Raw genomic sequence first — 24,722 nt, 5'->3', positions numbered from 1 at the left:
GAGAGGAGAGACTCCTTGCAGAGGTACAGTGCTGGGGCCAGGGCTACTTGGAGCCTGAAGATCCCTCAAGCAGGAGTCAACAAGCCCTGGTTGCTGCAACAGTAGCGGTGCACAGGGGTTCTGTCATGGAGGAAGAGTCTGCTGTCTCAGGAGTTGGACAGAAGACAGAGAGGACTCATCAGAACCACCACCTATGGGAGAATCTTCGCAAGTCCAGAGGACAGCAGAACCCAGCAGACGGACGATGTTGCCTTAGGTGCCTGCAGATGCAAGGAAGTGACTCCTTCACTCCAAGGGAGATTCCTTCTTGCATTTTTGATGCAGCTGAAGTCTTGCCAACCCCTTAGGATGCACAGCCATGGAAATTGTGCACGTTTGACAGGAGCCACAGAAACAATGTTGCAAGGAGAGGCTGTTTTGGTCTTGCAGTCTTGTTTGGTTCCGGTGAAGCCCAGCAGCAGTTCTGGGGGCCAGAAGCAGAAGAGGTAGGGAGTCCAATAGCCCAAAAAGGGCTGTGGTCACTTTGAAAGGTGACATCCTATCAGAGGAGGTCACTGACGTCATCTGTTTAACCTGACCAGTCAGACGCTCCCAGGTGCCTCTGCCCATCTTGGTTTCAAGATGACAGAATCAATTGGCCACCTGGAGGAGCTCCAGGCACCAGCCCTGAGGTGGTGATGGGGAGGGGAGTAGTTACTCCCCTTTCCTTTGTGCAGTTTCGCGCCAGAGCGGGGACCGGGGGTCCCTGGACTGGTGCAAACCTGATTATGCAAGGAGCGCACCAAATGTGCCTTTCAAAGCAGACCAGTGGTGTGGGAAGGCAACCCCACCCCAGTGGCACCTATTTCATAAGGAGAGGAGGATGCACCCATCTCCTGCAGGAAATCCTTTGTTCTGCCTTCCCTTGCTTGAGCTGGTCAAGCAACAGGAGGGCAAAATCCTGTCAGAGGGGCCACTGCTTGCTGCCCTTGGAAGACTGGTAGGAGCAATACTGGGGGTCCTTTAAGGAGCCTTCAGAGTACGTGGAATCATGCCCCCAATACTGGCATGCGTATTGGGATATGATTCTGACATGTTTGATACCAAACATGCCTAGATTCGGAATTACCATTATGTAGCTGGACCATAGGTGGTGATCTATGGCCAGTATATAGCTATAATGGCTTCCCCACACTTACAAAGTCCAGGGAATTGGAACTGGAGTTTGTTGGGGCACCTCTGCTCCTGCAGGGGTGCCCACACAGAGGGAACCTCACCCTGCCCTTAGGGCTGGAAGGGCCTACCATAGGGGTGACTTACAGTGACCTGGTGCAGTGAAAGAGTGCATGCACCTTTTCACAAAGGCTGCAAATGTCAGGACTGTAGACAGTTTGCAGGGGCTCCCATGAGTGTCATAATACATGCTGCCGGCCATGGGGGGGGGGGGGGGGGAGGACTCCCCTGGTGTACCAATTCCCTGGGTACCGAGGTACCATATACTAGGGACTTACAGGGGTACACCCGTATACCAATTGTGGAGTGTAAAGGGTACCAAGACAACCACATTTAGAGGATAGAGCACAATCACTGGGGTCCTGGTTAGCAGTCTAAGCACACTGACAACAGGCACAAAGTGGGGGTAACCATGCCTGGAATGAGGGACTTTCCTGCAGTTACCATGCGACACTGCAGTATAAAATGTGAGGCCACAGCTTAACATACCATACTATCCAGTGACACACTATAATATACAATGACAGGCCATACAATATAATTCTGTCCAATGACAGGCTGCACCATACCATACTATGCCATACCATACTATGCCATACCATACTATACAGTGATAGCCCATACAATACCGTACAGTGAAAGGCCATATCATACATACTATACAGTGGCGCCATACCAGTCTTTGCCATGTTATAGAATGACAGACCATACCATACTATAGAATGACGCCATACCATACTTTGCATTGATATACTAAACTATAATGTACAATGATAGACCATACCATATTTTACTGTACAGTGACACGCCATACTATACAGTGACAAGCCATGCCTTACCTTGCAGCGGCAGACCATACTATACGATACCATACCATACTATACAATGACAGGCCATACCAGTGCTTTCCTATTTACATTTCACATGTAATCCTTCATCTTTCATTCCTTAGGAGTACTTGCTTTTCCCAATGTGGTTCTGTAACTTTTTAATGCAGCAATATAAAGCTCGTGTATAGTGCGTAATGTATACTGAGTTGCTTCTAGGTGTCCCGAGAGTGCTCAGCTTGTAGATGGATGTTCACGGCTGGGGACCATTGAGCGATGTGGAGTTTAGGCTAAATGCAATGTGAGATTCTCACAGTGCCTGTCATTGGGTCATGGTATTCAGACAGCATGTTCATTTAATCCTTGGCTTATCTGCAAAGCACACTGGACGATGATCACAGATGTACCCACCTTAACTTCCATTTTATGTGAGAGACTAACGGACTGCGAGAAGATTGCAGAGGAACAGTGGTACACTTTGAATACCACTAGCCCTTCCACAGGCCCTTAGTAATATTTAACTTAGTCTAATATTTTCAGAATTGAAATATTTTCATTTCTATTGATTTCAAAATTGTTGTTACTCATTTCTCCAGTGTTGAATCTTTCATTGATTTACATACTTAATTCATTCACCATCGTCGAAGTAGGAGTCCCACGGGACAATTAGAAAGCAGTATATAATAATACACATCGACTATAATGGTTAGACAAGATTCACTTCAATAACTTTTCCACAATTCCACATAATTGATTAAGAACCAAATTTCAGCCAATCAGGAGACAGCACCCACTAGAACAATTGCCACAGAGACATCCATCCCTCACATTTTCTTCTGCGCGTCGTGTGATGAGAGTGATTTAAATTGACTTCATCAGAAAAAACATGTCAGAATCAACTAGGAAAGGACTTTTCAGGCCTTCTGTAGCATGTGGAAAGAAGAGGCTCCACGAAAAAAAAAACATCATGGGTTGTCAAGAGAGCTTAGGTGATCAAGAGAATGCTCTCCTAAGGATACAAAGGAGAAAGCTTCCTCAGAAAAGATACAATCTGAGCCTTCCACTCCTTCTCTTAGTGTGAAATTACACTTGAAGAAGCCATCCTTAGTGCCATCAAAGGAAAAATCTATCAAGGTGGCAAGCAAGTCAGACTTCAAATTGTCGACGACAACTTCGTCGTCGACACTCACATCATCGCTGACGACACCGCCACAAACTCCAGCGACGACTTCAACATTTACTGCACCGTCGATGATATCGTCGACATCGGTCACATCGACGATATTGTCGACTAAAACACCATTGTTGACGATTAAGGTTTCAGTTGGAACGCTGATGCCATAGTCGAACACTGTTGACAATGGAAAAATGGCAAACACCTTAAATCCTGAACACACATACCCAAGTAAAGTGTCACCTCTCCCACTATCGCACTTACTGGATGAGAAAGAGTCTGAGGACTAAGGATATTTTGGAAATGCACATACCCCTTCCGAATTAAATGTTAAAATACCAAGAGGATGATGATGACAAATACTACGAGGAACAATATTACCCCTCGGTATCACAACAAAATGTGGAAAAGCCTGAGTCATATGTAGACCAATATCAACATTATGGTTAACAGGAACTTTAAGAGAGGGTAGGGTTCAAATGTCAATCACTGTAGTAAATGATCTTCAGAGAATGTTACCTGATTGTTAGAGGAGGTTTCCTGAACCTGCAAAGGCTGCATCTCCATCACAACCAACAGGACCACCACAGTCACCTCAGATACAAACCTCCGTTACACGTGCTCCGCATATGTTCACTACACCTCTAACTCTTTAAAAATAAAAAATAACTTTAAACTTCGCACATGAGCGGTAATATTGACGCAGTGTCCTCAGACGAGGACAGAGAAGGATAAATTCCATACAATTGATCAATTTCCAAATAATGGGATGATTACCCAGACCCAGCACCATCTCTGCCAGCACCACAACAGGTGACCTCTCCTCCACGAACTCTAAAACAGTCAGATTGTTTTTATACGACTTTAAGGAACCTGCTAAAAAATCAACCAGAGCTATACCTGCCATAGATTTTATTTGGGGAGCAGGTACGTAGGTCATGAAGATCCCAACTACAGTTTCTGCAGTGTTACTTAGACTGGATAAAACTTATAAACCACCAGAAGATTCACCGGCATGCATAGACTCCGTAGCAACACGAGCAGCTCAATGTCAATCCAAAAATCCTTCCCCTCCTCTTTCTATCCCACTGGATAGAGAAGGCTAGCGTTTAGACAGGATAGGAAAACTTTTTTCCTCCATGGCAGTGACGACTAATAGAGCAGCCTATTCTTTGGCTATTCAAGGTTGCTATGGTAGTTAAATGTGGTCAGACATCGCCACATACATCAAACTCTTACCTGAAAATGAGAAAGGAGAAACTAAGAAAATAATACAAGAAGGGAAAAGAATTTCCTCAAACGATGAACTGTGCAGTGGACATAGCATCAACAGGCTTTCATCAGCTGGTGGGAGCTGCTGTTCTAAAAAGGCAAGGAGGTCTGAAGGCAACGTAATTCAGAACAGAATTATAAAGTAAGATCTTAAACATGCCAGACGATGTACACGCACTGATTGGCAAGCATATTGACAATGCTTTGCAGGTTATTAAAATTGACATACATTGTGCAAATCTTTTGGTACCTTACAAATGAGAAAGCTGACTTTTCGAGGAGCAAGGGGAAGAGCGCTATATTCTTACAGGGGAGGATAGCAGCCGTACAGACATCAACAATATCAGCCATTTCAGCAACACACAATAACAGTTTAGGGAGCCCCCAACCGCAGCTGTGACAAAACCGTGATTTAAAGCAGTCCTTAACACTAGTTATAGGTCATAGTTGGCTTCACCACCTGTATGGAGTCCAGAGAGCACTTAACAATATGCCTAGAAGGTCATTGGGGGGGGTCGTACTTTATACGAGTGCCTGTTTGGAACTCAAATGTATGTTCCAGATCTTGATGGTCCTGGCGTGGAGGTGGCAGAAATACCTTTTGACATAAATGAACGTGTCACTGTCTTGCAGGAATTACAACAGTTCCGTAATGGCAACGCTTCTGCCAGTGCTTCCTCCTCAGGAATTAAGGATGTGCCAATAACATCTACCAGCTGGATTCCTAAAGTTGGGGATCTAGTACGTGAAAAGGTTGCTGCGAAAAAGGAGTTTTGGTCCTTCGCAACGGTCCCAGTCTTGAGAATATACGGTACCAGAACTGTCATTCTACCGCCGTTGGCTGCAACAAGTGCCAAGAAGAAAATAGCTTTCTCAAGGAAAAGACCTTGGCCGTGAACAGTGACTACTTAATAGTGCTGGTTATCAATCTGTATCCCGGAAACATATTAGGGGCCGTATCACAAATCATCTCCATCAATGGAAACTAATAACCAAATGGTGGGTTTTGGATCTAATCACCGATGGACACAGCTTGGAATTCATTCAGAAACCCCCCCCCCCCCCCAAATACTCCCTGAAAAGTAGCATCCCCTCATCTGTGCTTGCTTCAGAGGTAAATAGTAACAATGATCTGCAAGGGCTCAATAGAAGGAGTACAGTTCAACCAGAAAGGAGTAGGGTTCTGTTCCCAGTTCTTTTTCATCAGAAAAAAGACAGGAGAGTGGCAACCTAATGTGGTCTGAAAAAGCTCAACAAATATCTAAGGAAACAATCCTTTTGCATGGTTACCCTGTAAGAAATCCTACATCTTCTCAATCAGGGAGATTATGTGCCAAGATTAGATCTCCAGGATGTTTACTTTCACATCCCAATTCACTCACACCATCGCAAGTTTCCAAGATTCAAGGTAGCTGGCACTCATTATCAATTCAAAGTTCTCCTTTTTGGATTTAACTTGGCTCTCCGTATTTTTTCTCAAAATGCTTACCTCCAGTTGCAGTTCATTTGAGACAAAGATTTTCAGGTTCTCCCATACCTTAAAGACTGGTTGATAAAAGCACCCACTTCTCAGCAGGCAGCAAAAGCAACAAGACCCTGTCTTACACTCTTCAGTAAACAGGGCCTAACAGTCAACCTGCAGAAATAGTCTCTCAATCCTTCAGCCAGGATATCATTCTTGTTGGAGCAAGTCTCAACACTGTTCAAGACAAGACATTTGTGTCACAAGAAAGACTATTATGATTCCAACTATTAACGCAGAAATTACAAAAAAGAAAGTTTCAGTTCGCTTAATCAAGTCAGTCTCCGGTTTGTCATCTTTCATTCTGCTAGTGCCATATTGCCACCTGCAAATGTGGTCGCTACATGATGACTTAGACAAGCAATGGCTCCAAGTTCAAGGGTTGTTCGAAATAATACAAATCACTTTAAAGATAAAAAAACGTCTTTGCAATGGTGGATGAAAGATGCAAATCTGTCCTTGGGGTTGACATTTCTGCCTCACTTTCCTAACTTTATCACCACTGGTGCGTTCCTGAAAGGATGGGACTCTCCTACAGGATTTGAGAATCTGTGGAAAGTGGACTCTGCACCAAAGGAAAATGCATATAAAACTGCTGGAGCTCGAAGCCATATCACTGGATGTTCAGTCATTTCTACCCAGGAGATGAGGTTCATCAATATTGATTCGTACAGACACCACTAACAGCATGCATCATATAAACAAACAAGGGTGTACAAAGTCACCAGCTCTATTGCAAGGCTCACAAGAGATTTGGAAGTGAGCTCCACAACAACACATAACAATCAACGCTGAACATGCTCCATGAACGATCCATGTTCTAGCAAAACCGCCAACAGCTGTCACAAATGGGAGCTCAACCAGGAAGTTCTGGAAAGCATTTTAGATTACTAGGGAAAACCAAAACTATATCTGTTTGCTATGCAAGAATATAGAAAATGCCACCTCTATGCCAGTTGCCACCCAAAACAGGGGTTGTGGCGTTTTCGATCATATGATTAGGGATTTTTGCTTACACTTTTCCCCCAACCCTGTTAATCCCAAGGCTTCTCAGCAAACTGAAAAGGGAACAGTGTTGAACGATTTTGATTGCCCGCAGATGGCCCAGGCACAGGTTCACAGAAATACTACTCCTGACAGAGAAAAATCACATCCGCTTGAAGCGTATATCAACACTATTGTCAATGAATCACAACCAAGTACTTCATCCGAACCCAGCATCCTTGCACTTTTCGGCCCGGCTTCTGAATGCAATGAGTTTGCAAACTTGAATATCCCTAAAGATTGCAGAGAATTTCTTGCAAAAGCCAGAGCTTTTACTACCAATAGAGCGTACAAGTTTAAATGGAAGCGCGTCTGTTTATAGTATCAAAAATCAAAAGTTCTCCCATTTCAGCACCACCGGTGCAAATTCTACCCTATCTGCTGCTTTTAGAAAAAGCAGGTTTGTCACACACTTCAATTAAAATACATGTTCGATGGCATCTGTCGCTGTAGATACGCATGTTCTGCAATAGCTCGCCATCTGGTGTTGGGCCGGAGTGTTACAAGTTGTTTTTCTTCGAAGAAGTCTTTCGAGTCACGGGACCGAGTGACTCCTCCTTTTGTCTCCATTGCGCATGGGCGTCGACTCCATCTTCGATTGTTTTTTTTCCGCCATCGGGTTCGGACGTGTTCCTGTCGCTCCGAGTTTCGGAACGGAAAATTAGCTAATTTCGGAAGATTTTCGTCGGTATTGTTGCGTTCGGGATCGGCGTACTTAGATTCCACACCGCATCGAAGATCGAAGAGCTCCGGTGCCCTTCGGGGTAGTTTTTCGATCCTCCGTCGGGGCCTGGTCGGCCCGACCGCGTGCTGAAGAACGCCGATGGAACGGACCCCGTTTCGTTTCTGCCCCAAATGCCACAATAAATACCCCTACACAGACCAACACTTGGTCTGCAACCTGTGCCTGTCACCTGAGCACAGCGAAGACACCTGCGAGGCCTGTCGTGCGTTCCGGTCCCGAAAAACACTCCGAGACCGTCGAGCCAGAAGACTTCAAATGGCGTCCGCACCGACAGCCCAACGGGAGTTCGAGGAACAGGAAGAAGAAGGTACCTTCTCGATCCAAGACTCAGACTCCGAAGGATTCGACGATACACGAACCGTGAGTAAGACGTCGAAAAACACACAGAGAAACATTTACAAGGCCCAGGGGACGCCACTGCCACCAGGCCATGGCTCGACCCATAAATTCGGTGACCGACCGTCGGCACCGAAAAAGGCCAAAACAGTGCCGAGATCGTCCGACTCCGGTCGAGACACCGGCACGCAGCCTTCTCGGGACCGAGAAAGTGCTGGAGACAAGCCTCGACACCGAGATACCGGTGTGGACACGGCTCGACGCCGAGACAGCGGCACCGAAACAGATCGACGCCGAGAGGTTTCGGCCCCGAAAAGGAAAAAAGTCACCTCGGAGCCGAAAAAACACGCAGACAAAGTTTCAACGCCGAAACAAACTGCAAGCGACCCAGCTTCAGGCTCTTATACAGAAGAGCACTCGCTAACCTCCCAAATGCAAAAGCATAGGTTTGAGGAAGAGCTACAAGCAACTGATGTGGACCATACGCAAAAGCGTATCTTCATTCAGCAGGGGACAGGAAAAATAAGCACCCTTCCCCCCATTAGGAGAAAGAGAAGGTTGGAGTTCCAGACGGAACAAGCACCACAACCAAAAGTGGTTAAAAGAATTACACCACCACCCTCTCCTCCGCCCGTGATTAACGTTTCACCAGCACAAACTCCATCTCACTCCCCAGCTCACACCACCATGAGCCAGGGTGACCAAGATCAGGACGCATGGGACCTATACGACGCCCCAGTGTCAGATAACAGCCCGGAGGCCTACCCTACAAAGCCATCTCCACCAGAAGACAGCACCGCGTACTCTCAGGTGGTGGCTAGAGCAGCACAATTTCATAACGTAAGCCTCCACTCAGAACAGGTCGAGGATGATTTCTTGTTCAACACACTCTCCTCCACCCACAGCTCCTACCAAAGCCTGCCTATGCTCCCTGGTATGCTCCGGCACGCAAAAGACATATTTAAGGAGCCGGTCAAAAGTAGGGCAATCACACCACGGGTGGAAAAGAAGTATAAGCCGCCTCCTACGGACCCGGTTTTCATCACTACACAGCTGCCACCAGACTCTGTTGTTGTAGGAGCAGCTAGGAAAAGGGCTAACTCTCACACATCTGGAGATGCACCACCCCCAGATAAAGAAAGCCGCAAGTTCGATGCAGCTGGTAAGAGTCGCAGCACAAGCTGCAAACCAGTGGCGCATCGCGAACTCCCAGGCACTACTTGCGCGCTACGACAGAGCCCACTGGGACGAGATGCAACATCTCATTGAACATCTGCCCAAGGACTTCCAAAATAGGGCGAAACAAGTGGTTGAGGAGGGACAGACCATCTCCAACAACCAGATACGTTCCTCCATGGACGCTGCAGATACAGCTGCACGGACAATTAATACATCTGTAACTATCAGACGGCATGCATGGCTCCGAACGTCTGGATTTAAACCAGAGATTCAACAAGCAGTTCTCAATATGCCTTTTAATGAAAAAGAACTGTTCGGTCCAGAAGTGGACACAGCGATTGAGAAACTCAAAAAAGATACGGACACTGCCAAAGCCATGGGCGCACTCTACTCCCCGCAGAGCAGAGGGAATTACAGCACATTCCGTAAAACGCCCTTTCGAGGGGGGTTTCGGGGTCAAAGCACACAAGCCAGCTCCTCACAAGCAACACCGTCCACTTACCAGGGACAGTATAGAGGAGGTTTTCGGGGACAATATAGAGGAGGGCAATTCCCTAGAAATAGAGGGAGATTTCAAAGCCCCAAAACCCCTACTACTAAACAATGACTCACATGTCACTCACCCCCTCCACACAACACCAGTGGGGGGAAGAATAGGTCATTACTACAAAGCATGGGAGGAAATCACTACAGACACTTGGGTTCTAGCAATTATCCAACATGGTTATTGCATAGAATTTCTACAATTCCCTCCAAACATACCACCAAAAGCACAAAATTTAACAACACACCATTCCAATCTCCTGGAGATAGAAGTGCAGGCACTATTGCAAAAGAATGCAATCGAATTAGTGCCAAACACACAAATAAACACAGGAGTTTACTCACTGTACTTTCTGATACCAAAGAAGGACAAAACGCTGAGACCAATCCTAGACCTCAGAGTAGTGAACACTTTCATCAAATCAGACCACTTCCACATGGTCACACTACAAGAAGTATTGCCATTGCTAAAACTACACGACTACATGGCAACTTTAGACCTCAAGGATGCTTATTTCCATATACCAATACACCCATCTCACAGGAAATACCTAAGGTTTGTATTCAAAGGAATACATTACCAATTCAAGGTACTGCCTTTCGGATTAACAACCGCACCAAGAGTCTTTACCAAATGTTTAGCGGTAGTCGCTGCACACATAAGAAGGCAGCAAATACATGTGTTCCCATATTTGGACGACTGGCTAATCAAGGCCCATTCGTTCATACAGTGCTCAAATCACACAAATCAGATCATACAAACCCTCTTCAAACTCGGGTTCACCGTCAATTTCACAAAATCCAAAATTCTGCCACGCAAGGTACAACAATACCTGGGAGCCATAATAGACACATCAAAGGGAGTAGCCACTCCAAGTCCACAAAGAATTCAAAATTTCAACACCATCATACAACGCATGTATCCAACACAAAAGATACAGGCAAAGATGGTATTACAACTCCTAGGCATGATGTCATCATGCATAGCCATTGTCCCAAACGCAAGACTGCACATGAGGCCCTTACAACAATGCCTAGCATCACAGTGGTCTCAAGCACAGGGTCACCTTCTAGATCTGGTGTTAATAGACCGCCAAACTTACCTCTCGCTTCTGTGGTGGAACAACATAAATTTAAACAAGGGGCGGCCTTTCCAAGACCCAGTGCCACAATACGTAATAACAACAGATGCTTCCATGACAGGGTGGGGAGCACACCTCAATCAACACAGCATACAAGGACAATGGAACGTACATCAAACAAAACTGCATATCAATCACCTAGAACTGCTAGCAGTTTTTCAAGCACTAAAAGCTTTCCAACCAATAATAGTTCACAAATACATTCTCGTCAAAACAGACAACATGACAACAATGTATTATCTAAACAAGCAGGGAGGGACGCACTCCACGCAGTTAAGCCTGCTAGCACAAAAAATTTGGCATTGGGCAATTCACAACCAAATTCGCCTAATTGCACAGTTTATACCAGGGATACAAAATCAACTCGCAGACAATCTCTCTCGAGATCACCAACAGGTCCACGAATGGGAAATTCACCCCCAAATTCTGAACACTTATTTCAAACTCTGGGGAACACCTCAGATAGACTTGTTTGCGACAAGGGAGAACGCAAAATGCCAAAACTTCGCATCCAGGTACCCACACAAACAATCCCAAGGCAATGCCCTATGGATGAACTGGTCAGGGATATTTGCTTACGCTTTTCCTCCTCTCCCTCTCCTTCCTTACCTGGTAAACAAACTCAGTCAAAGCAAACTCAAACTCATATTGATAGCACCAACTTGGGCAAGGCAACCCTGGTACACAACGCTGCTAGACCTATCAGTGGTACCCTGCATCAAATTGCCCAACAGGCCAGATCTGTTGACACAGCACAACCAAAAGATCAGACACCCAGATCCAGCATCGCTGAATCTAGCAATCTGGCTCCTGAAATCCTAGAATTCGGGCACTTACAACTTACCCAAGAATGTATGGAAGTCATAAAACAAGCAAGAAGGCCATCCACCAGGCACTGCTATGCAAGTAAATGGAAGAGGTTTGTTTGCTACTGCCATATTAATCAAATACAACCATTACACACAACTCCAGAACATGTAGTGGGTTACTTGCTTCACTTACAAAAATCTAACCTAGCTTTCTCTTCCATTAAGATTCACCTTGCAGCAATATCTGCATACCTGCAGACTACCTATTCAACTTCCCTATATAAAATACCAGTCATTAAAGCATTCATGGAGGGCCTTAGGAGAATTATACCACCAAGAACACCACCTGTTCCTTCATGGAACCTAAATGTTGTCCTAACTAGACTTATGGGTCCACCTTTTGAACCCATGCACTCCTGCGACATACAGTTCCTAACCTGGAAGGTGGCATTTCTCATCGCCATTACTTCCCTGAGAAGAGTAAGCGAGATTCAGGCGTTTACTATACAGGAACCTTTTATACAACTACACAAAAATAAAGTCGTCCTAAGGACCAATCCTAAATTTTTGCCAAAGGTTATTTCACCGTTCCATCTAAATCAAACAGTGGAACTTCCAGTGTTCTTTCCACAGCCAGATACCGTAGCTGAAAGGGCACTACATACATTAGATGTCAAAAGAGCATTAATGTATTACATTGACAGAACAAAAAACATCAGAAAGACTAAACAACTCTTTATTGCATTTCAAAAACCTCACGCAGGAAACCCAATTTCAAAACAAGGTATAGCCAGATGGATAGTTAAATGCATCCAAATCTGCTACCTTAAAGCTAAACGACAGCTGCCCATTACACCAAGGGCACACTCAACCAGAAAGAAAGGTGCTACCATGGCCTTTCTAGGAAACATCCCAATGCAAGAAATATGTAAGGCAGCCACATGGTCTACGCCTCACACATTCACCAAGCACTACTGTGTAGACGTGTTATCCGCACAACAAGCCACAGTAGGTCAAGCCGTATTAAGGACATTATTTCAGACTACTTCCACTCCTACAGGCTGATCCACCGCTTTTGGGGAAATAACTGCTTACTAGTCTATGCAGAACATGCGTATCTACAGCGACAGATGCCATCGAACTGAAAATGTCACTTACCCAGTGTACATCTGTTCGTGGCATCAGTCGCAGTAGATTCGCATGTGCCCACCCGCCTCCCCGGGAGCCTGTAGCAGTTTGGAAGTTACCTTCAATTATTTCTATATGTATCATCTCAACCTTAAATAGGTGCATACTTAGTCACTCCATTGCATGGGCACTATTACTACAATTCAACTCCTACCTCACCCTCTGCGGGGAAAAACAATCGAAGATGGAGTCGACGCCCATGCGCAATGGAGACAAAAGGAGGAGTCACTCGGTCCCGTGACTCGAAAGACTTCTTCGAAGAAAAACAACTTGTAACACTCCGGCCCAACACCAGATGGCGAGCTATTGCAGAACATGCGAATCTACTGCGACTGATGCCACGAACAGATGTACACTGGGTAAGTGACATTTTCATTTAGCAGCAATCTCAAGATGTAGAACATCAGCTATATTGCCTTTCCTGTGATCTCGTAGAGTAATCAAGCAATTCCTTAAAGGCCTTTTCAGAGTCTTTCCTCCTAAAAAGAAACCTCCTCCATCTTGACAACTTTATACAGTACTTGCACAACTGATGAAGGCTCCATTTGAGCCCATTCGCAAAGCAGATTTTACATTTTCAACATGGAAAATGGCACGTTTATTAGCTCTCACGTTAGCAAGTAGAGTTATTGACATTCAAGTGTTTACAGTTAAAGAACCATTCGTGCAGTTCATACATAAGTGTGGTTCTTACAACCATTCCCAAATTTATACCTAAAATTTCATCTGATTTTCATTTAAATGAACCTATTATCCTAAAGGCATTCTTCCCAATTCCTTAGAGTATGGCCGAAAGATCCGTATGTACCTTAGATGTTAAAAGGTGCCTCAAGTTCTAGCTACACAGGACAAAATAGTTTAGAAAATCTGATCAGCTAAGTGTTGCATATGTGAAACATCGTAAAGGTTTTCCAGTTTCCAAGCCGGGTATAGCCGGCTGAATTACAGCAGCTACAAATCTTTGTCACGGTAATGCTGGAAGGTCATTGACGGATAAAGTAAGAGCACATTCCACCAGAGCTATCCCTGCTACCACCACAATCTTCGCTGGTATACTATTGAAGAAATATGTCGAGCAGCAACATGGAGGAACAGGCACACGTTCACTGTCACTACTGCCTGGAGTCTTTTGACCAAAATGATACAGCTGTGTTGCACCATCTATTCTAATAAGGTGAGCCTCGTCTTATTCTCTTACCAGCCATCTGCTCTTGTATTGTTGTAGTCTTGTTTGTGCATGTGTTTTAACTGCTGGCTATTCTAATTAAAGCTTGTGAATCTATGAAAGATCCAATACTGGAGAAGAAAATAAGTTACTTACCTGTAACTCTTGCTCTCTAGTATTGTTACCTTTCATAAATTCACATCACCCACCCTTCTTCCCATAGAGACTACCTTTTTTTCCCAAGATTCTCTTTTCCCACTAGTGCTTGAAAATCTGAGATAATTAAGCCTCTGTGGAGTGTTGCTAGAGGCTGCTGTTGCCTGAATGGCTGATGTTTGGTTTGTAATAAATGGTGTGGGTGCATTATTTAAGTGAATGTTTTCTAACCATTATAGTACTGTGGGGCTCCCATTTCGATGACCGGCAATGATTCAAGAATGTGAATCTATGCAACATATCAATACTGGAGAAGTTCAGTTACAGGTAAGTAAACCTATTTTCTTATCAGATGCTAACAAGCATGGGCAATAGTTCTGGCTTGCTACACTTGGTGTATGTTGTTGTGTGGATACAATAACAGAAAGCTGTGAGTGGCACCCAAATATTGGTCAGGTGGCACACTGTCTGAAACACAGTTTTACTTTACATGTTTTAACCAACACCATTCATTACAGAGGCCACCCATCTTGGAAAGGATTCATCCGTATGCTTTTTTGGTTCTACTCACGCATCCTTTATCTCAGTCTCTCACCACGATTCTAGTGAGGGCCCCTTGTACTGAATATCAGTTTCCACCTGTACTGAAAAAGAGACCTTACAGAATGAATCCCAAGTAGACCATGCCAGTTTGCTGGTGTTTGAAGTCTCATGCCACTACAGGGGTAGGAGCTCAGCTCATATCCATAACGGTAGGCCCATATGTGGTTGAATCACATTAAAACACATAGCTATTGAGCTAGCTCAGTATGCTAAGCACACTCTACTGAAACCTGGATTTCATATTCAAGCAGCAGGTCTATATCATTCCCAGGTTGATTCAACCCTTCCTCCTTCAAGGTTGGTAAAGGGACCATTACTGAATTGGGTAATGCAAAGGCTGTTACTAACAGAGCAATGAAAGTGTAATACAGTGGTAGCAAGTAATATATCAAAGAGAAGGTATTGTTACTGTAACCAGAATATTCAGCATAACCACACAAACTGATCTGAACAGAGTGCTAGTTGGGTACCATCATATACTGTACCTACGTTATAAGTGTTCATCTTGAACTATTTTAACTGTCTTGATGGCTCTGTAATAGAAATCTTCAATTGACTCACCCTCTAGTTCACAACAAACTGAAACAAGGTACCTCAAGGTACTACAATTTTACATTAATGAGGCTCATTGCTCCTTTTGAGTGTCATCCATATGAGAAAAATACTTGATTTCATGGTGAGTTGGTCCTCATAGCCTTGGCTGCAGTGCAGAGGCCTTTTATTGCCACACAAATAAGAACAAAATGGAGGGAACATTGTTCTTTAGTCTCTTATCTTTTTAATTCACTTGGTGATATACTCCAAGGTATGTACCATTTGTATAGTCTAGATGGGAGCCAACTGTGTTCATGGTAGCTTGTACATTTTGGTTGGATTCTAAAGAAGGTTTTCACATAGGCATCCCATAAAATGATCCCTTTATAACCTAATTCACTTGAGGAATGAGGGAACCTTTCCTATCCGTGACCACTCAGATTCCTTATTTGGAGTTATTTGATAGGAAACAGGCAAAGCTAGACAGTAGTATGTGGTCTGTTTACCGTAGACTAATATATCTCAGTTTTTTTGGTGTGTGTAACTTGAGGTAATTAATTCACTTGTAACCACTTGGAGGCATTGGCCCAGGAAACTAAAATGGGATTTGAACTTGTAGTATAATCTATGTCATCCACATATTTTTAGGTTGGAGCATATCAGTTCCTGGACTGTTCTAAGGTAAACGTTAAGAAGTTGGAGTTTGATGGTGACTCGTTGAAGAACTTGTGTGTGGGTTTTGTCTCTTTCCAATGCCTTTCCAAAAGTCTTTGCTAGATTTGAACTCTGGGGTTACTCAACCAACTTTTTAACCTTGGTGGGCGTTTGTGGTGGACTTTCTTGGGATGATGCTGTTGAGGACTGTTGTCATCCTGGGATGGAACTGTTCAACTGACATCATTGGGTCATTATCCAATGAGTTGAGAATATAAGTTGGCACTGCCAATTATCCCCTTAATTTAGTAGACGTTTTGGCAGTAGTGACTATATTTTATCTGGAGGGGATGAGGGTCGCTGCGTGCTAAATTTTCATACAACAAATGTTGGATAGAAAGAAATTGAATTGGGCCAATTCAGACAAAATACTAAAGTCACCGGTATTTCAAAATTTAGATGTTCTGGTATGATCTAGAAAATCAAACCTATGATGCGGTCAGGAAGTTTGGGACTGGTAGGGTGGGTGTCTTTTGAAATGGCAAAATGAGGAAGTGTTGGCGAACACCGGGCAAGCATTGATTCACATTCTGGAGCAGTGCAGTTTGTAGGTAGTCTGCTGTTGTGGACAGCTGCTACTCCTCCAATAGTCTTCTTTTTACTGTGATTTCTCATGAGCATATTGTAACCAGCAGGTATGGTTTCATGTATGTTTGATCTGACTTGATTGCTTGGTGGAGTCTCAGTGATAAAAAGCAGATCCATGATGGAGTTCGACAGCTCATGGATGTTCATATATTTAGTGAGTTGTTTCCAAAGGTATAAGTGTGAGATGGAATAAATACAGTTGAAGTAGGTGAGATGGTTAGCTCAGTTTAAAGACGGATGTAGGTAAATTCATACTCAGAGCGAAGTAGGCCGAGAGTGACATTAAAGGATTGGCAAAAGGCAGGTAAAGAAGTGAGTATGAAGAGAGAAAAGAGTAGAGATCGAAAAGTTGGGTGATTAAGTGATATACATGTTCTACAAGGTCAGACATTGAAGAACTAAGTTGCAGGAGCTTGGGAGTGCAACTCTTTGACTATTAGGCACCACATTAATAATGGCCTGCTGGCTCAAGCCAAAAAGCAGCTAATGCATAGCCCTAAGCCTATTAAATTTTCACCGTACTAGTGACGATCTGAGCGTCAACCCATGTGAAGTGGGGCTCAGCCATGGAAATAGTAAATTGATGCCACATTAGCGGGTCTAAGGGTTTCATTAATAGAAGCAAGTCCACTGAGGTCTGTCTTTAGGCTCCTGTTGAGAGAACGTTTAGGATTAATAAAGGAGGACATAGAAATACTGGAACAAGGGTAGAGGGTGAAAGGGCAGGAATTCTGACCCATTGCATATCCAGTCTGTAATTTGTGAAGATAGGAAGGTTTACTTGACCAGCTGATTTCATGTCACCAGGACACCATTAGACGGTTTGTGGTCTTTGTTATTACATCATTGTTTTTAGGTGAGTTAATCCAGTTGGCTTAATAAAAATGAACCTGGAGTAAGACTTCCAGAATGCACTGTTGGCTCAAAACCAAGAACGGAAAAAGTTTTGTTTCTTTGACAATGAACGATCTGGTCTCCCTACACAGGTAGATGACCTTAGTTTTTCTTCCCTGTTGCTGGATAGGTAAGTAGGGTTTGGTAAAAAAAAAAATTATAATGGCCACTGATCATGTCACTTTTTAAGGGCCAGTCTGATGCTTCCCATTGTAGAATTGTTTAGTCTTAGGAGGTAACTGGTAGAAAAAAAAAAAAGGCAAAATGGCACGGGAAAAAATAACAACAAATAAAGTAAACATTGTTCCTGGATCAGAACCAGCCCTTCAACCAAGATTAAAAACAAACGTACTTTTAAGTAAGTCAATCAGATTGTCTGCCATGTCGTAAAAACCTCAGTTATGTGAGTTGACATGGACACTGGGGCTTACCATTAGTTGACAAAATGCATTCTGTAGGATCACAGAAATACAAAAACGTCACGTCACTCCTTTCTCTCAAGTGGAAAAAGTAGTTCTGGAGTTTTAAGCATCCACCCAAATTTGTGCTTTTGATGACTTTATGAACATTAGGCAGAGGTGAGAGCAGATATTCTGTTGGCTTCTGTGTTGGCTGTAGTTCACTAAATCATCAGATTCTCTGGGGGTTTCTGGTATTTTTCTGTTTTTTCCAGCGTTTGTTCATTCAGTTGATCCCTTGCATTTTGTTGGAGAATATTTGCACTGCCTCATCCGGCCACTTCTTTGCAGCAGCTTTCCTGTTACTCATGCAGTGCACAAAAGATGTGCAAATGTATCTTTGCTGTTTAGTGTTTCTTAAAGACTGAAAGCTCATATTTCATTCTACGAGCTACATTGCCACCTGTACACTTGCTGGCAGCCTGTTTACAGTTGGTTCAAAGTAATTGCACCCCTTCCAAGTTTGCAGTCTGAGACAGATCTACCAATGGTTTTGCCTAAAATTCTCCATAATGGAGATCCTGTCTTCAGGGGTTTTTCTTCCACCCCCCCTTTTGTCAGTCTTTGGGCAGTTCTTTGCCATCCTCAGCTCACTTTGGCTGTTAACTTCAAGAGCGTTAATGTAAACTTTTCATTTAACCTTGCTGCAACTCCACAAGCTTATAAAGCTACTGTCTAGACTACGCTCACATGACAGCCTAACTGAAGAGAAAGTGTGGACTTTTTCACTCCAGGCTGTAGAGCTTCACTGTATACCTGTGTATGAACCTTTGCAGTGCGTAGTGGCCCCTCTTCACCATTTTCCTTGGCTTTATGTTCTTACCTTTCACATTTTGTTCCCTCCCTGCCTTCATCAGCTGTTTGATGAAGATCTTTATATCTATGGTAACTTGCAGTGTGTGTTTACAAAAACTCACACAAAATAAATATGAATTATGGTAAAGGAGGTTTTTTGTATGTGACCCTAACCAAGGGAAGAGACCCTGTTAGTACAGTTGCTTTGATAAAGAAGAGCATCTCCCAACTGCACCTGTTTCAGAGCTGGCATTGGTCTCTTGGTTGTGAATACCCATCAGAAAGTTAATAAAGACCCGACCATGCCCTCCTTGCCTTTTGCCATGTGTGAATCCATTTCCGGAAAATCTGGCTTGTCTTAAGCCTTGTAAAGTATTAGGCAACTGACGGTATGTTTTTTGTTCATAGATTTCTGTTGGATGTGTCTGGGAGACTGGAAGACCCATGGCAGCGAGTACTATGAATGCAGTCGGTACAAAGAAAACCCTGACATTGTAAACCAGAGCCAGCAGGCCCAGGCCAGGGAAGCACTCAAGAAGTACCTGTTTTACTTTGAAAGGGTGAGACTCATTTGAATCTATGTGCTGCATGACCAGAGTTTTGGATAGTGTGTGTGTGTGTGTGTGTGTGTGTGTGTGTGTGTGTGTGTGTGTGTGTGTGTGTGTGTGTGTGTGTGTGTGTGTGTGTGTGTGTGTGTGTGGAGACCGTTGCATTTTGTAGTTCACATTTGGATAATGTCATAATATTGACTCTTTCTTAAACTTTTGTTCATTTCAATTCATCTTGATTTCATGAAAACTTGAAAATATGTTCCTATTTGTCTGTCTCAAAAGTAAAACTATTTCTTCTTTGGCAAAGCATTGTTTTTTCTTTATATCAATCGAAAGTCTAAATTAGTGGACCTTAAATCTCCATTCTAACTTCATTATTAACAGTATGAACCGGATAAAAGGTGAAGATTAGGAAGTGATCACTGCAGGTGGTAAACAGTAAGCACTTGCTTAGACCAGAGCCAAAAAATGAGGCCAGTGGGATATTCTCAGTGGCATTAGTCTAACATAAGACGCTCCCACACCACGCAGCAAGTTACCTTTTGCACTGTGGGAGAATGTTATTATATACCTTAGTCAAATAGATTTTTTCCCATCCTTATAACATTAATGTAGCATTAGATTACAGTGTTTCTCTTCTCTGTTGGTACTTTACTCTTTATATACACTAGTGCTTTCTAGGGGCATTTAGATACTTTAGAAGTCCCTCCATTTGATGTAAATGTTCAAAATATGACATTTTCTTTTGTTGTGTTTTCGAATGGGTGTTTGTTTTAGCGTCATTTGCTTAAATGATCTACTTTTACTGGTAAGTCCCTTGGAGTTTGATATGTAAGGTCTGCAGGGATAAGATAGTTTGCTCGGAACTGCGCATGCGGTCAGTTGAGATTTGAGTGCGCCTTGCACTATTCGCACTGTAGAGAGCTGTGTTCATCTGGAAATCCTGATGGACCCAATTCCTTCAGAGTTCGATAGATCAAATTCCAAAGAGTTGGGTAATAGCCCCTATTATCAACACCTTGAGGGTGAGACAAATTGTGATATACTGTATAACTAAACTGATATATTGTACAGTATTTGGAATTGTTTAATACTTTGTTACTGACAAGGAGCCAAAGCTTGTTTGAGCTGGGTAGCACACTACCCTGTGGCAGTGTCTGGATAGAAGAATGTCTGTTGTGTGATTTGTATCATCCATGCGGGCCAATGTTGTGACCTTGCTGTGTTTTGTCATTGTGCCCATGTGTGAATTTTGTAGCGGAAAATGAATGAGATTGGGTGTGGCAAAAGTGTAGCGCACCAGAGACGTGTGTGAAAGGAAAGTGCAAGAAAAGACTGGTTTGTTCTGCATGAGGATACCTACAAGTTTTCAATTGGTCTGTCTTAAGTTTAAGCCTCAATGAATAAGGACAGAGGAGCTACTTAAAGGTGAAAGGATACTACGCTTGGTGTGTGACGTACAACTTTGCATCATTTACTGTATAAGCTCTGGAATCCCACTAGGAGAAGCAACCCATAGGAAAGGAATAGCTGCTATGACTGTGACCTATATAACTAGCCAGATGCAAGGCCAAAGGAATTATGCAATTCTACTGGTGCACAAAATGTTTGAAACCTCACCCAATGACCTGCTATAAATCGAGGGCCAGGTCCCCCCACACGGAGTGGTAACTGGTCTCAGCAATAGCTGATGCCCTCACTGCCTCCACCAGACAAAGAGAGCAGGCCCATTGATGCTTCCAGCAAGTGCTTGGCGGTGGGAGCCAGCACCATTGATGCATTGGCAGCTCTATGGGTATTTTGTCCCATTATAACGTATGTCATTCAGAAGCAATAGAGAAGCCCATAAAGCACTTCCCACAGACCCATGGAAATAGAGGACAAGAACTTGTGGCAAAAGGGAAGGAAGGCTAACCTCTGCTGCAATCTTGACGGAACAATTACTGCTTCCCGAGACACCAATATAAGCGCCATCCTGCAGCACCATGCATGGCTTCACATTTCAGGGTTGATGCCCAAGGTGCAAGAACATATGTTTGGCTTTTAAGTCGATGAGCGGTTCGAAAACATTTAAACAAAGAGATACAGTCTGTGGTTGACCTCCAGGCCATCACTACCAAACCTGCTTTTTTGGAGGCAGCAGTCCAGAGGTGGAGCCATATGCACTCAACCCAAGGCTAGCAGTGCCAGCAGTAGTTCTTTCAGGACTCCCAAACAGCCATGAGTTACACCTGAGGTAAATACAGGGGCAACAAAAGGGGTAAATGTAGAGACACCAACTGGTGCAGCTCTGCCTTCAAGCAGTGGCTAGAGAATCACATCATTAAGAGTGTATGGAGAAGGCATAAAAGCATGAGGGCTGTCTCTACTAGTCGTTACTAGAGAAATCACTCCTGGCCGACTGGGAGGTTAAGCTGTCCACACCACCCTCCTGTGATCCTGCTCTGCAAGGTAGATACATATTCTTTGTGATCAATATATATGGGCAATTTCCTGTGCTGCACTGTGTGGGAGGCATTGGGAAGAGAGCCCATCCCTTGTTCTATTGGGGAGATGTTCCCCGGCACAAATCCTGTAGTGGGTTGTCCATGAAAAGTGAAAAAAAAATTCTGTCTTCCTCCATCTTCGAACACCTGGGAAGAGGTGGTGTGGGTGTGAACCGCCATCTGCTGTAATTTCATGTGACGCATGTACCTTCAACATTGGTTTATTGTGGTTATGTTTTCTATCAGCCTAGATAGTTTAAAAAACAGAAAGCAATGGTTCCTTAGGATTCATTTGTATTTACGGTAAATAGGTTTTGCAGCCTGGATCCTTTTCTGGATTTACATGCTGTACATTATTCTGATATCTAGTGGTTGAGTCTGAAATCTTCTTGCCGTCTTTTCCTTTTTTTTTCCTTCCCTCCTTTGGGCTTTGTCTGTAGCTATTTGGTGCTATTTTTGTCTTAGGACACCATATGTGCACCCCTGAATCTTCTGCGTGTGATTGCCATCTTTAGATTCTTTATTCCTCAGTTGGTTCTGGAAGCTCAAGCTCTACGGACATGAAGTTATCACCAAAGACAATGCATCAGATCATCGAAGGAAAGACAGAAAAATAAAGGACAGAGTTTGAAAAACCGAAAACCTCTGAAATGTAACAGAGTATTAGCGTAGAAAGAAACCAGGTCCTGTAAGTCATCAACCACGCAGTCTGAGAATGTACGGAAGTGGCGAGAGAGCCACTAAAGGTAATGGAAAACACTCCCTTTAGATTCTGCTCAGAGTTTAACCGGTTTTTTTCCTTTTTATTTGGTTTTGTTTTTTTGCCCAAAAGGACAGCCAAGAGGTCTGCAACATCTTCCTACCGGAGGAACACGGCCCATATAACTGAAGCATGTGCAGAGCTTAGACCAAAGGTTCTGAGAGTGTGGGAGAGGCAAAGGCATTAGCACCAAACAGCCATGTAGATGCAAAGAAAAGGGAGCCTGTCGCTGGGGGACCTCTGCCTGTTGAGCGTGGAAGAGGTCAACATCTAGGAGGCAGAAGTTGCTCAGGCAGAAGGCTCCAACATCGAGGTGAAAGAGGTCGGCGAAGTTGAGCCAAAACAGCCGACAAAGAAACTCAGGGATGAGGAACCTCAAACACCATGTAATTTCGAAAAAACATTCTTCAGGCAAGCTTAAGATTCAGGACACAAAGCCTCAAAATACTACCTTGGCGGCAAAGCACTCTGCAACTGAAAGGAAGTCAAAACCTAGAAATCCACAGGTCTCGAAAGAGACAGATGGTGGGCATCACTCTGTGAAACCTTCAACCCAGAAAGGCGATTGAGAGGAGGAGAGGGCCAGGGAAGGCTCAACTGAATACCCGGATCTGAAGAAAAGTGCATTGAAGCCTCTTGTTGCCAAAGAGTGGGCGCTCCAAGTCAGGAGAAAAGAGCGAAAGTTTAAGGCCGAAATGGCAGCTGGTCTACAGAAAAAGTAAGATTTTAAGTCATTGATAAAAGAATTCAGAAATTCCTCAAACTACCAGGGGAAAAGGGCAGGCAGGAAAACCAGTGCTGAAAGCTTGATCCACCAACAATCTCCAAACTACAAGAAGAGGAGCAGGAGATGTTCCTCCAGAAGGAGAACATGGAAGAACAGGGAATCCTTCAGGATAAAATCAGTGACCAGCAATGGCAGAACCTTGAAACCGACTCACTGGAGAAGGCTGTCGACTCACATTCCTCGAGGCCATTGCTGCCCAACTAAATCGTGCTGTACAATGCTGTGGGGAAGAGAGCAGTAGAGGTGTACAGAGTACAATTAGAAGGAGAGGGCACAGGCATGTTTCCACCTAGATATACTCCTACCATCCCAGGGCAAAATCTAGTGCCTCCTCATGCTGCCAAGCATCCTAGATCAAAGGAGGGAAACCTTTTGAGAGCCGGACTCTTGCACGACAGTAACACTGATGATAGAAAAGAAATACAAGCACTCCTTGAAGGACTCTGTGTACATCCAGGGCAATGCAATGGCAGATTCCATTGTGGCCATGGCAGAAAGAGGCCAAATGTCCCAACATCTATGGAACACCTGCCAGAAAAGGAAAGTAAGAGAGTGAAAATGGTAGGCCGAAAGGTAGATGGGGGGGGGGGGGGCAGCAGCAACACAACAGAAGATCGTAAACACTAATGCGTTTCTCAGCTGATATGTCTGCAGCTACTGGGAAGAGGTCAGAGCTCATGAAAAACTCTCAGAACAGTACCTAATGAGGGGAGCTGCACTAGTAGAAAAAGGCTAAACAATAGCCAACACATGCTTGTAGTCAGCTTTAGACGCAGCAGACATAGCCAGTAGACAACTGGTAACAGGAGCATCTTTGAGAAGAAAGGCTTGGCTAAGGGTGTCCGGATGTAATAATTAGGTGCAGGCGAACATCATAAGCGCACTCTTCTCAGGGGGCTCTATTAGGATCTTCTCTGGACCGCACATTAAAGCAAATAAAGTATATTGACACCGCAAAGGCCATGGAGGCCCTGCAGTTCCGGGGTCAACCAAGGATGAGAACAACACTAGTGAAAAGGCCTGTAGGCGGGGATGCTTTCAAGGCACAACACCACAGTCACCCTTCCAGGAGCCAGCTCCACACCAAGTAGTGCATCAACAGTGGCAGTTAACACGATGATGCCAGCCTTTTCGGGCCAGAGCCAGTGGAAGCGGACAGTCTTCCAGGGGAGCCAGATCCCCTACAACAAGTGACTGCTTTCCAGGCTGCCCACCACATCACACTAGCTAGGGGCAGG

At 44.1% G+C, this 24,722-nt stretch overlaps 1 protein-coding gene across 1 annotated transcript in view; it reads left to right on the top strand.

Annotated features, from left to right (window-relative positions):
• ARIH2 (ariadne RBR E3 ubiquitin protein ligase 2) overlaps positions 1-24,722 on the top strand; it is a 315,960-nt gene that overhangs the window by 157,493 nt on the left and 133,745 nt on the right. The window contains exon 12 of the mRNA XM_069206208.1: positions 19,309-19,460. Within this exon, the coding sequence (XP_069062309.1) occupies positions 19,309-19,460 (152 nt within the window). The remainder of the gene's footprint in view (positions 1-19,308; positions 19,461-24,722) is intronic.

Source organism: Pleurodeles waltl, chromosome 9 (assembly GCF_031143425.1).
Source record: "Pleurodeles waltl isolate 20211129_DDA chromosome 9, aPleWal1.hap1.20221129, whole genome shotgun sequence".
Lineage (NCBI taxonomy): Eukaryota > Metazoa > Chordata > Amphibia > Caudata > Salamandridae > Pleurodeles > Pleurodeles waltl.
This window is presented reverse-complemented; position numbering and strand designations above follow the sequence as displayed.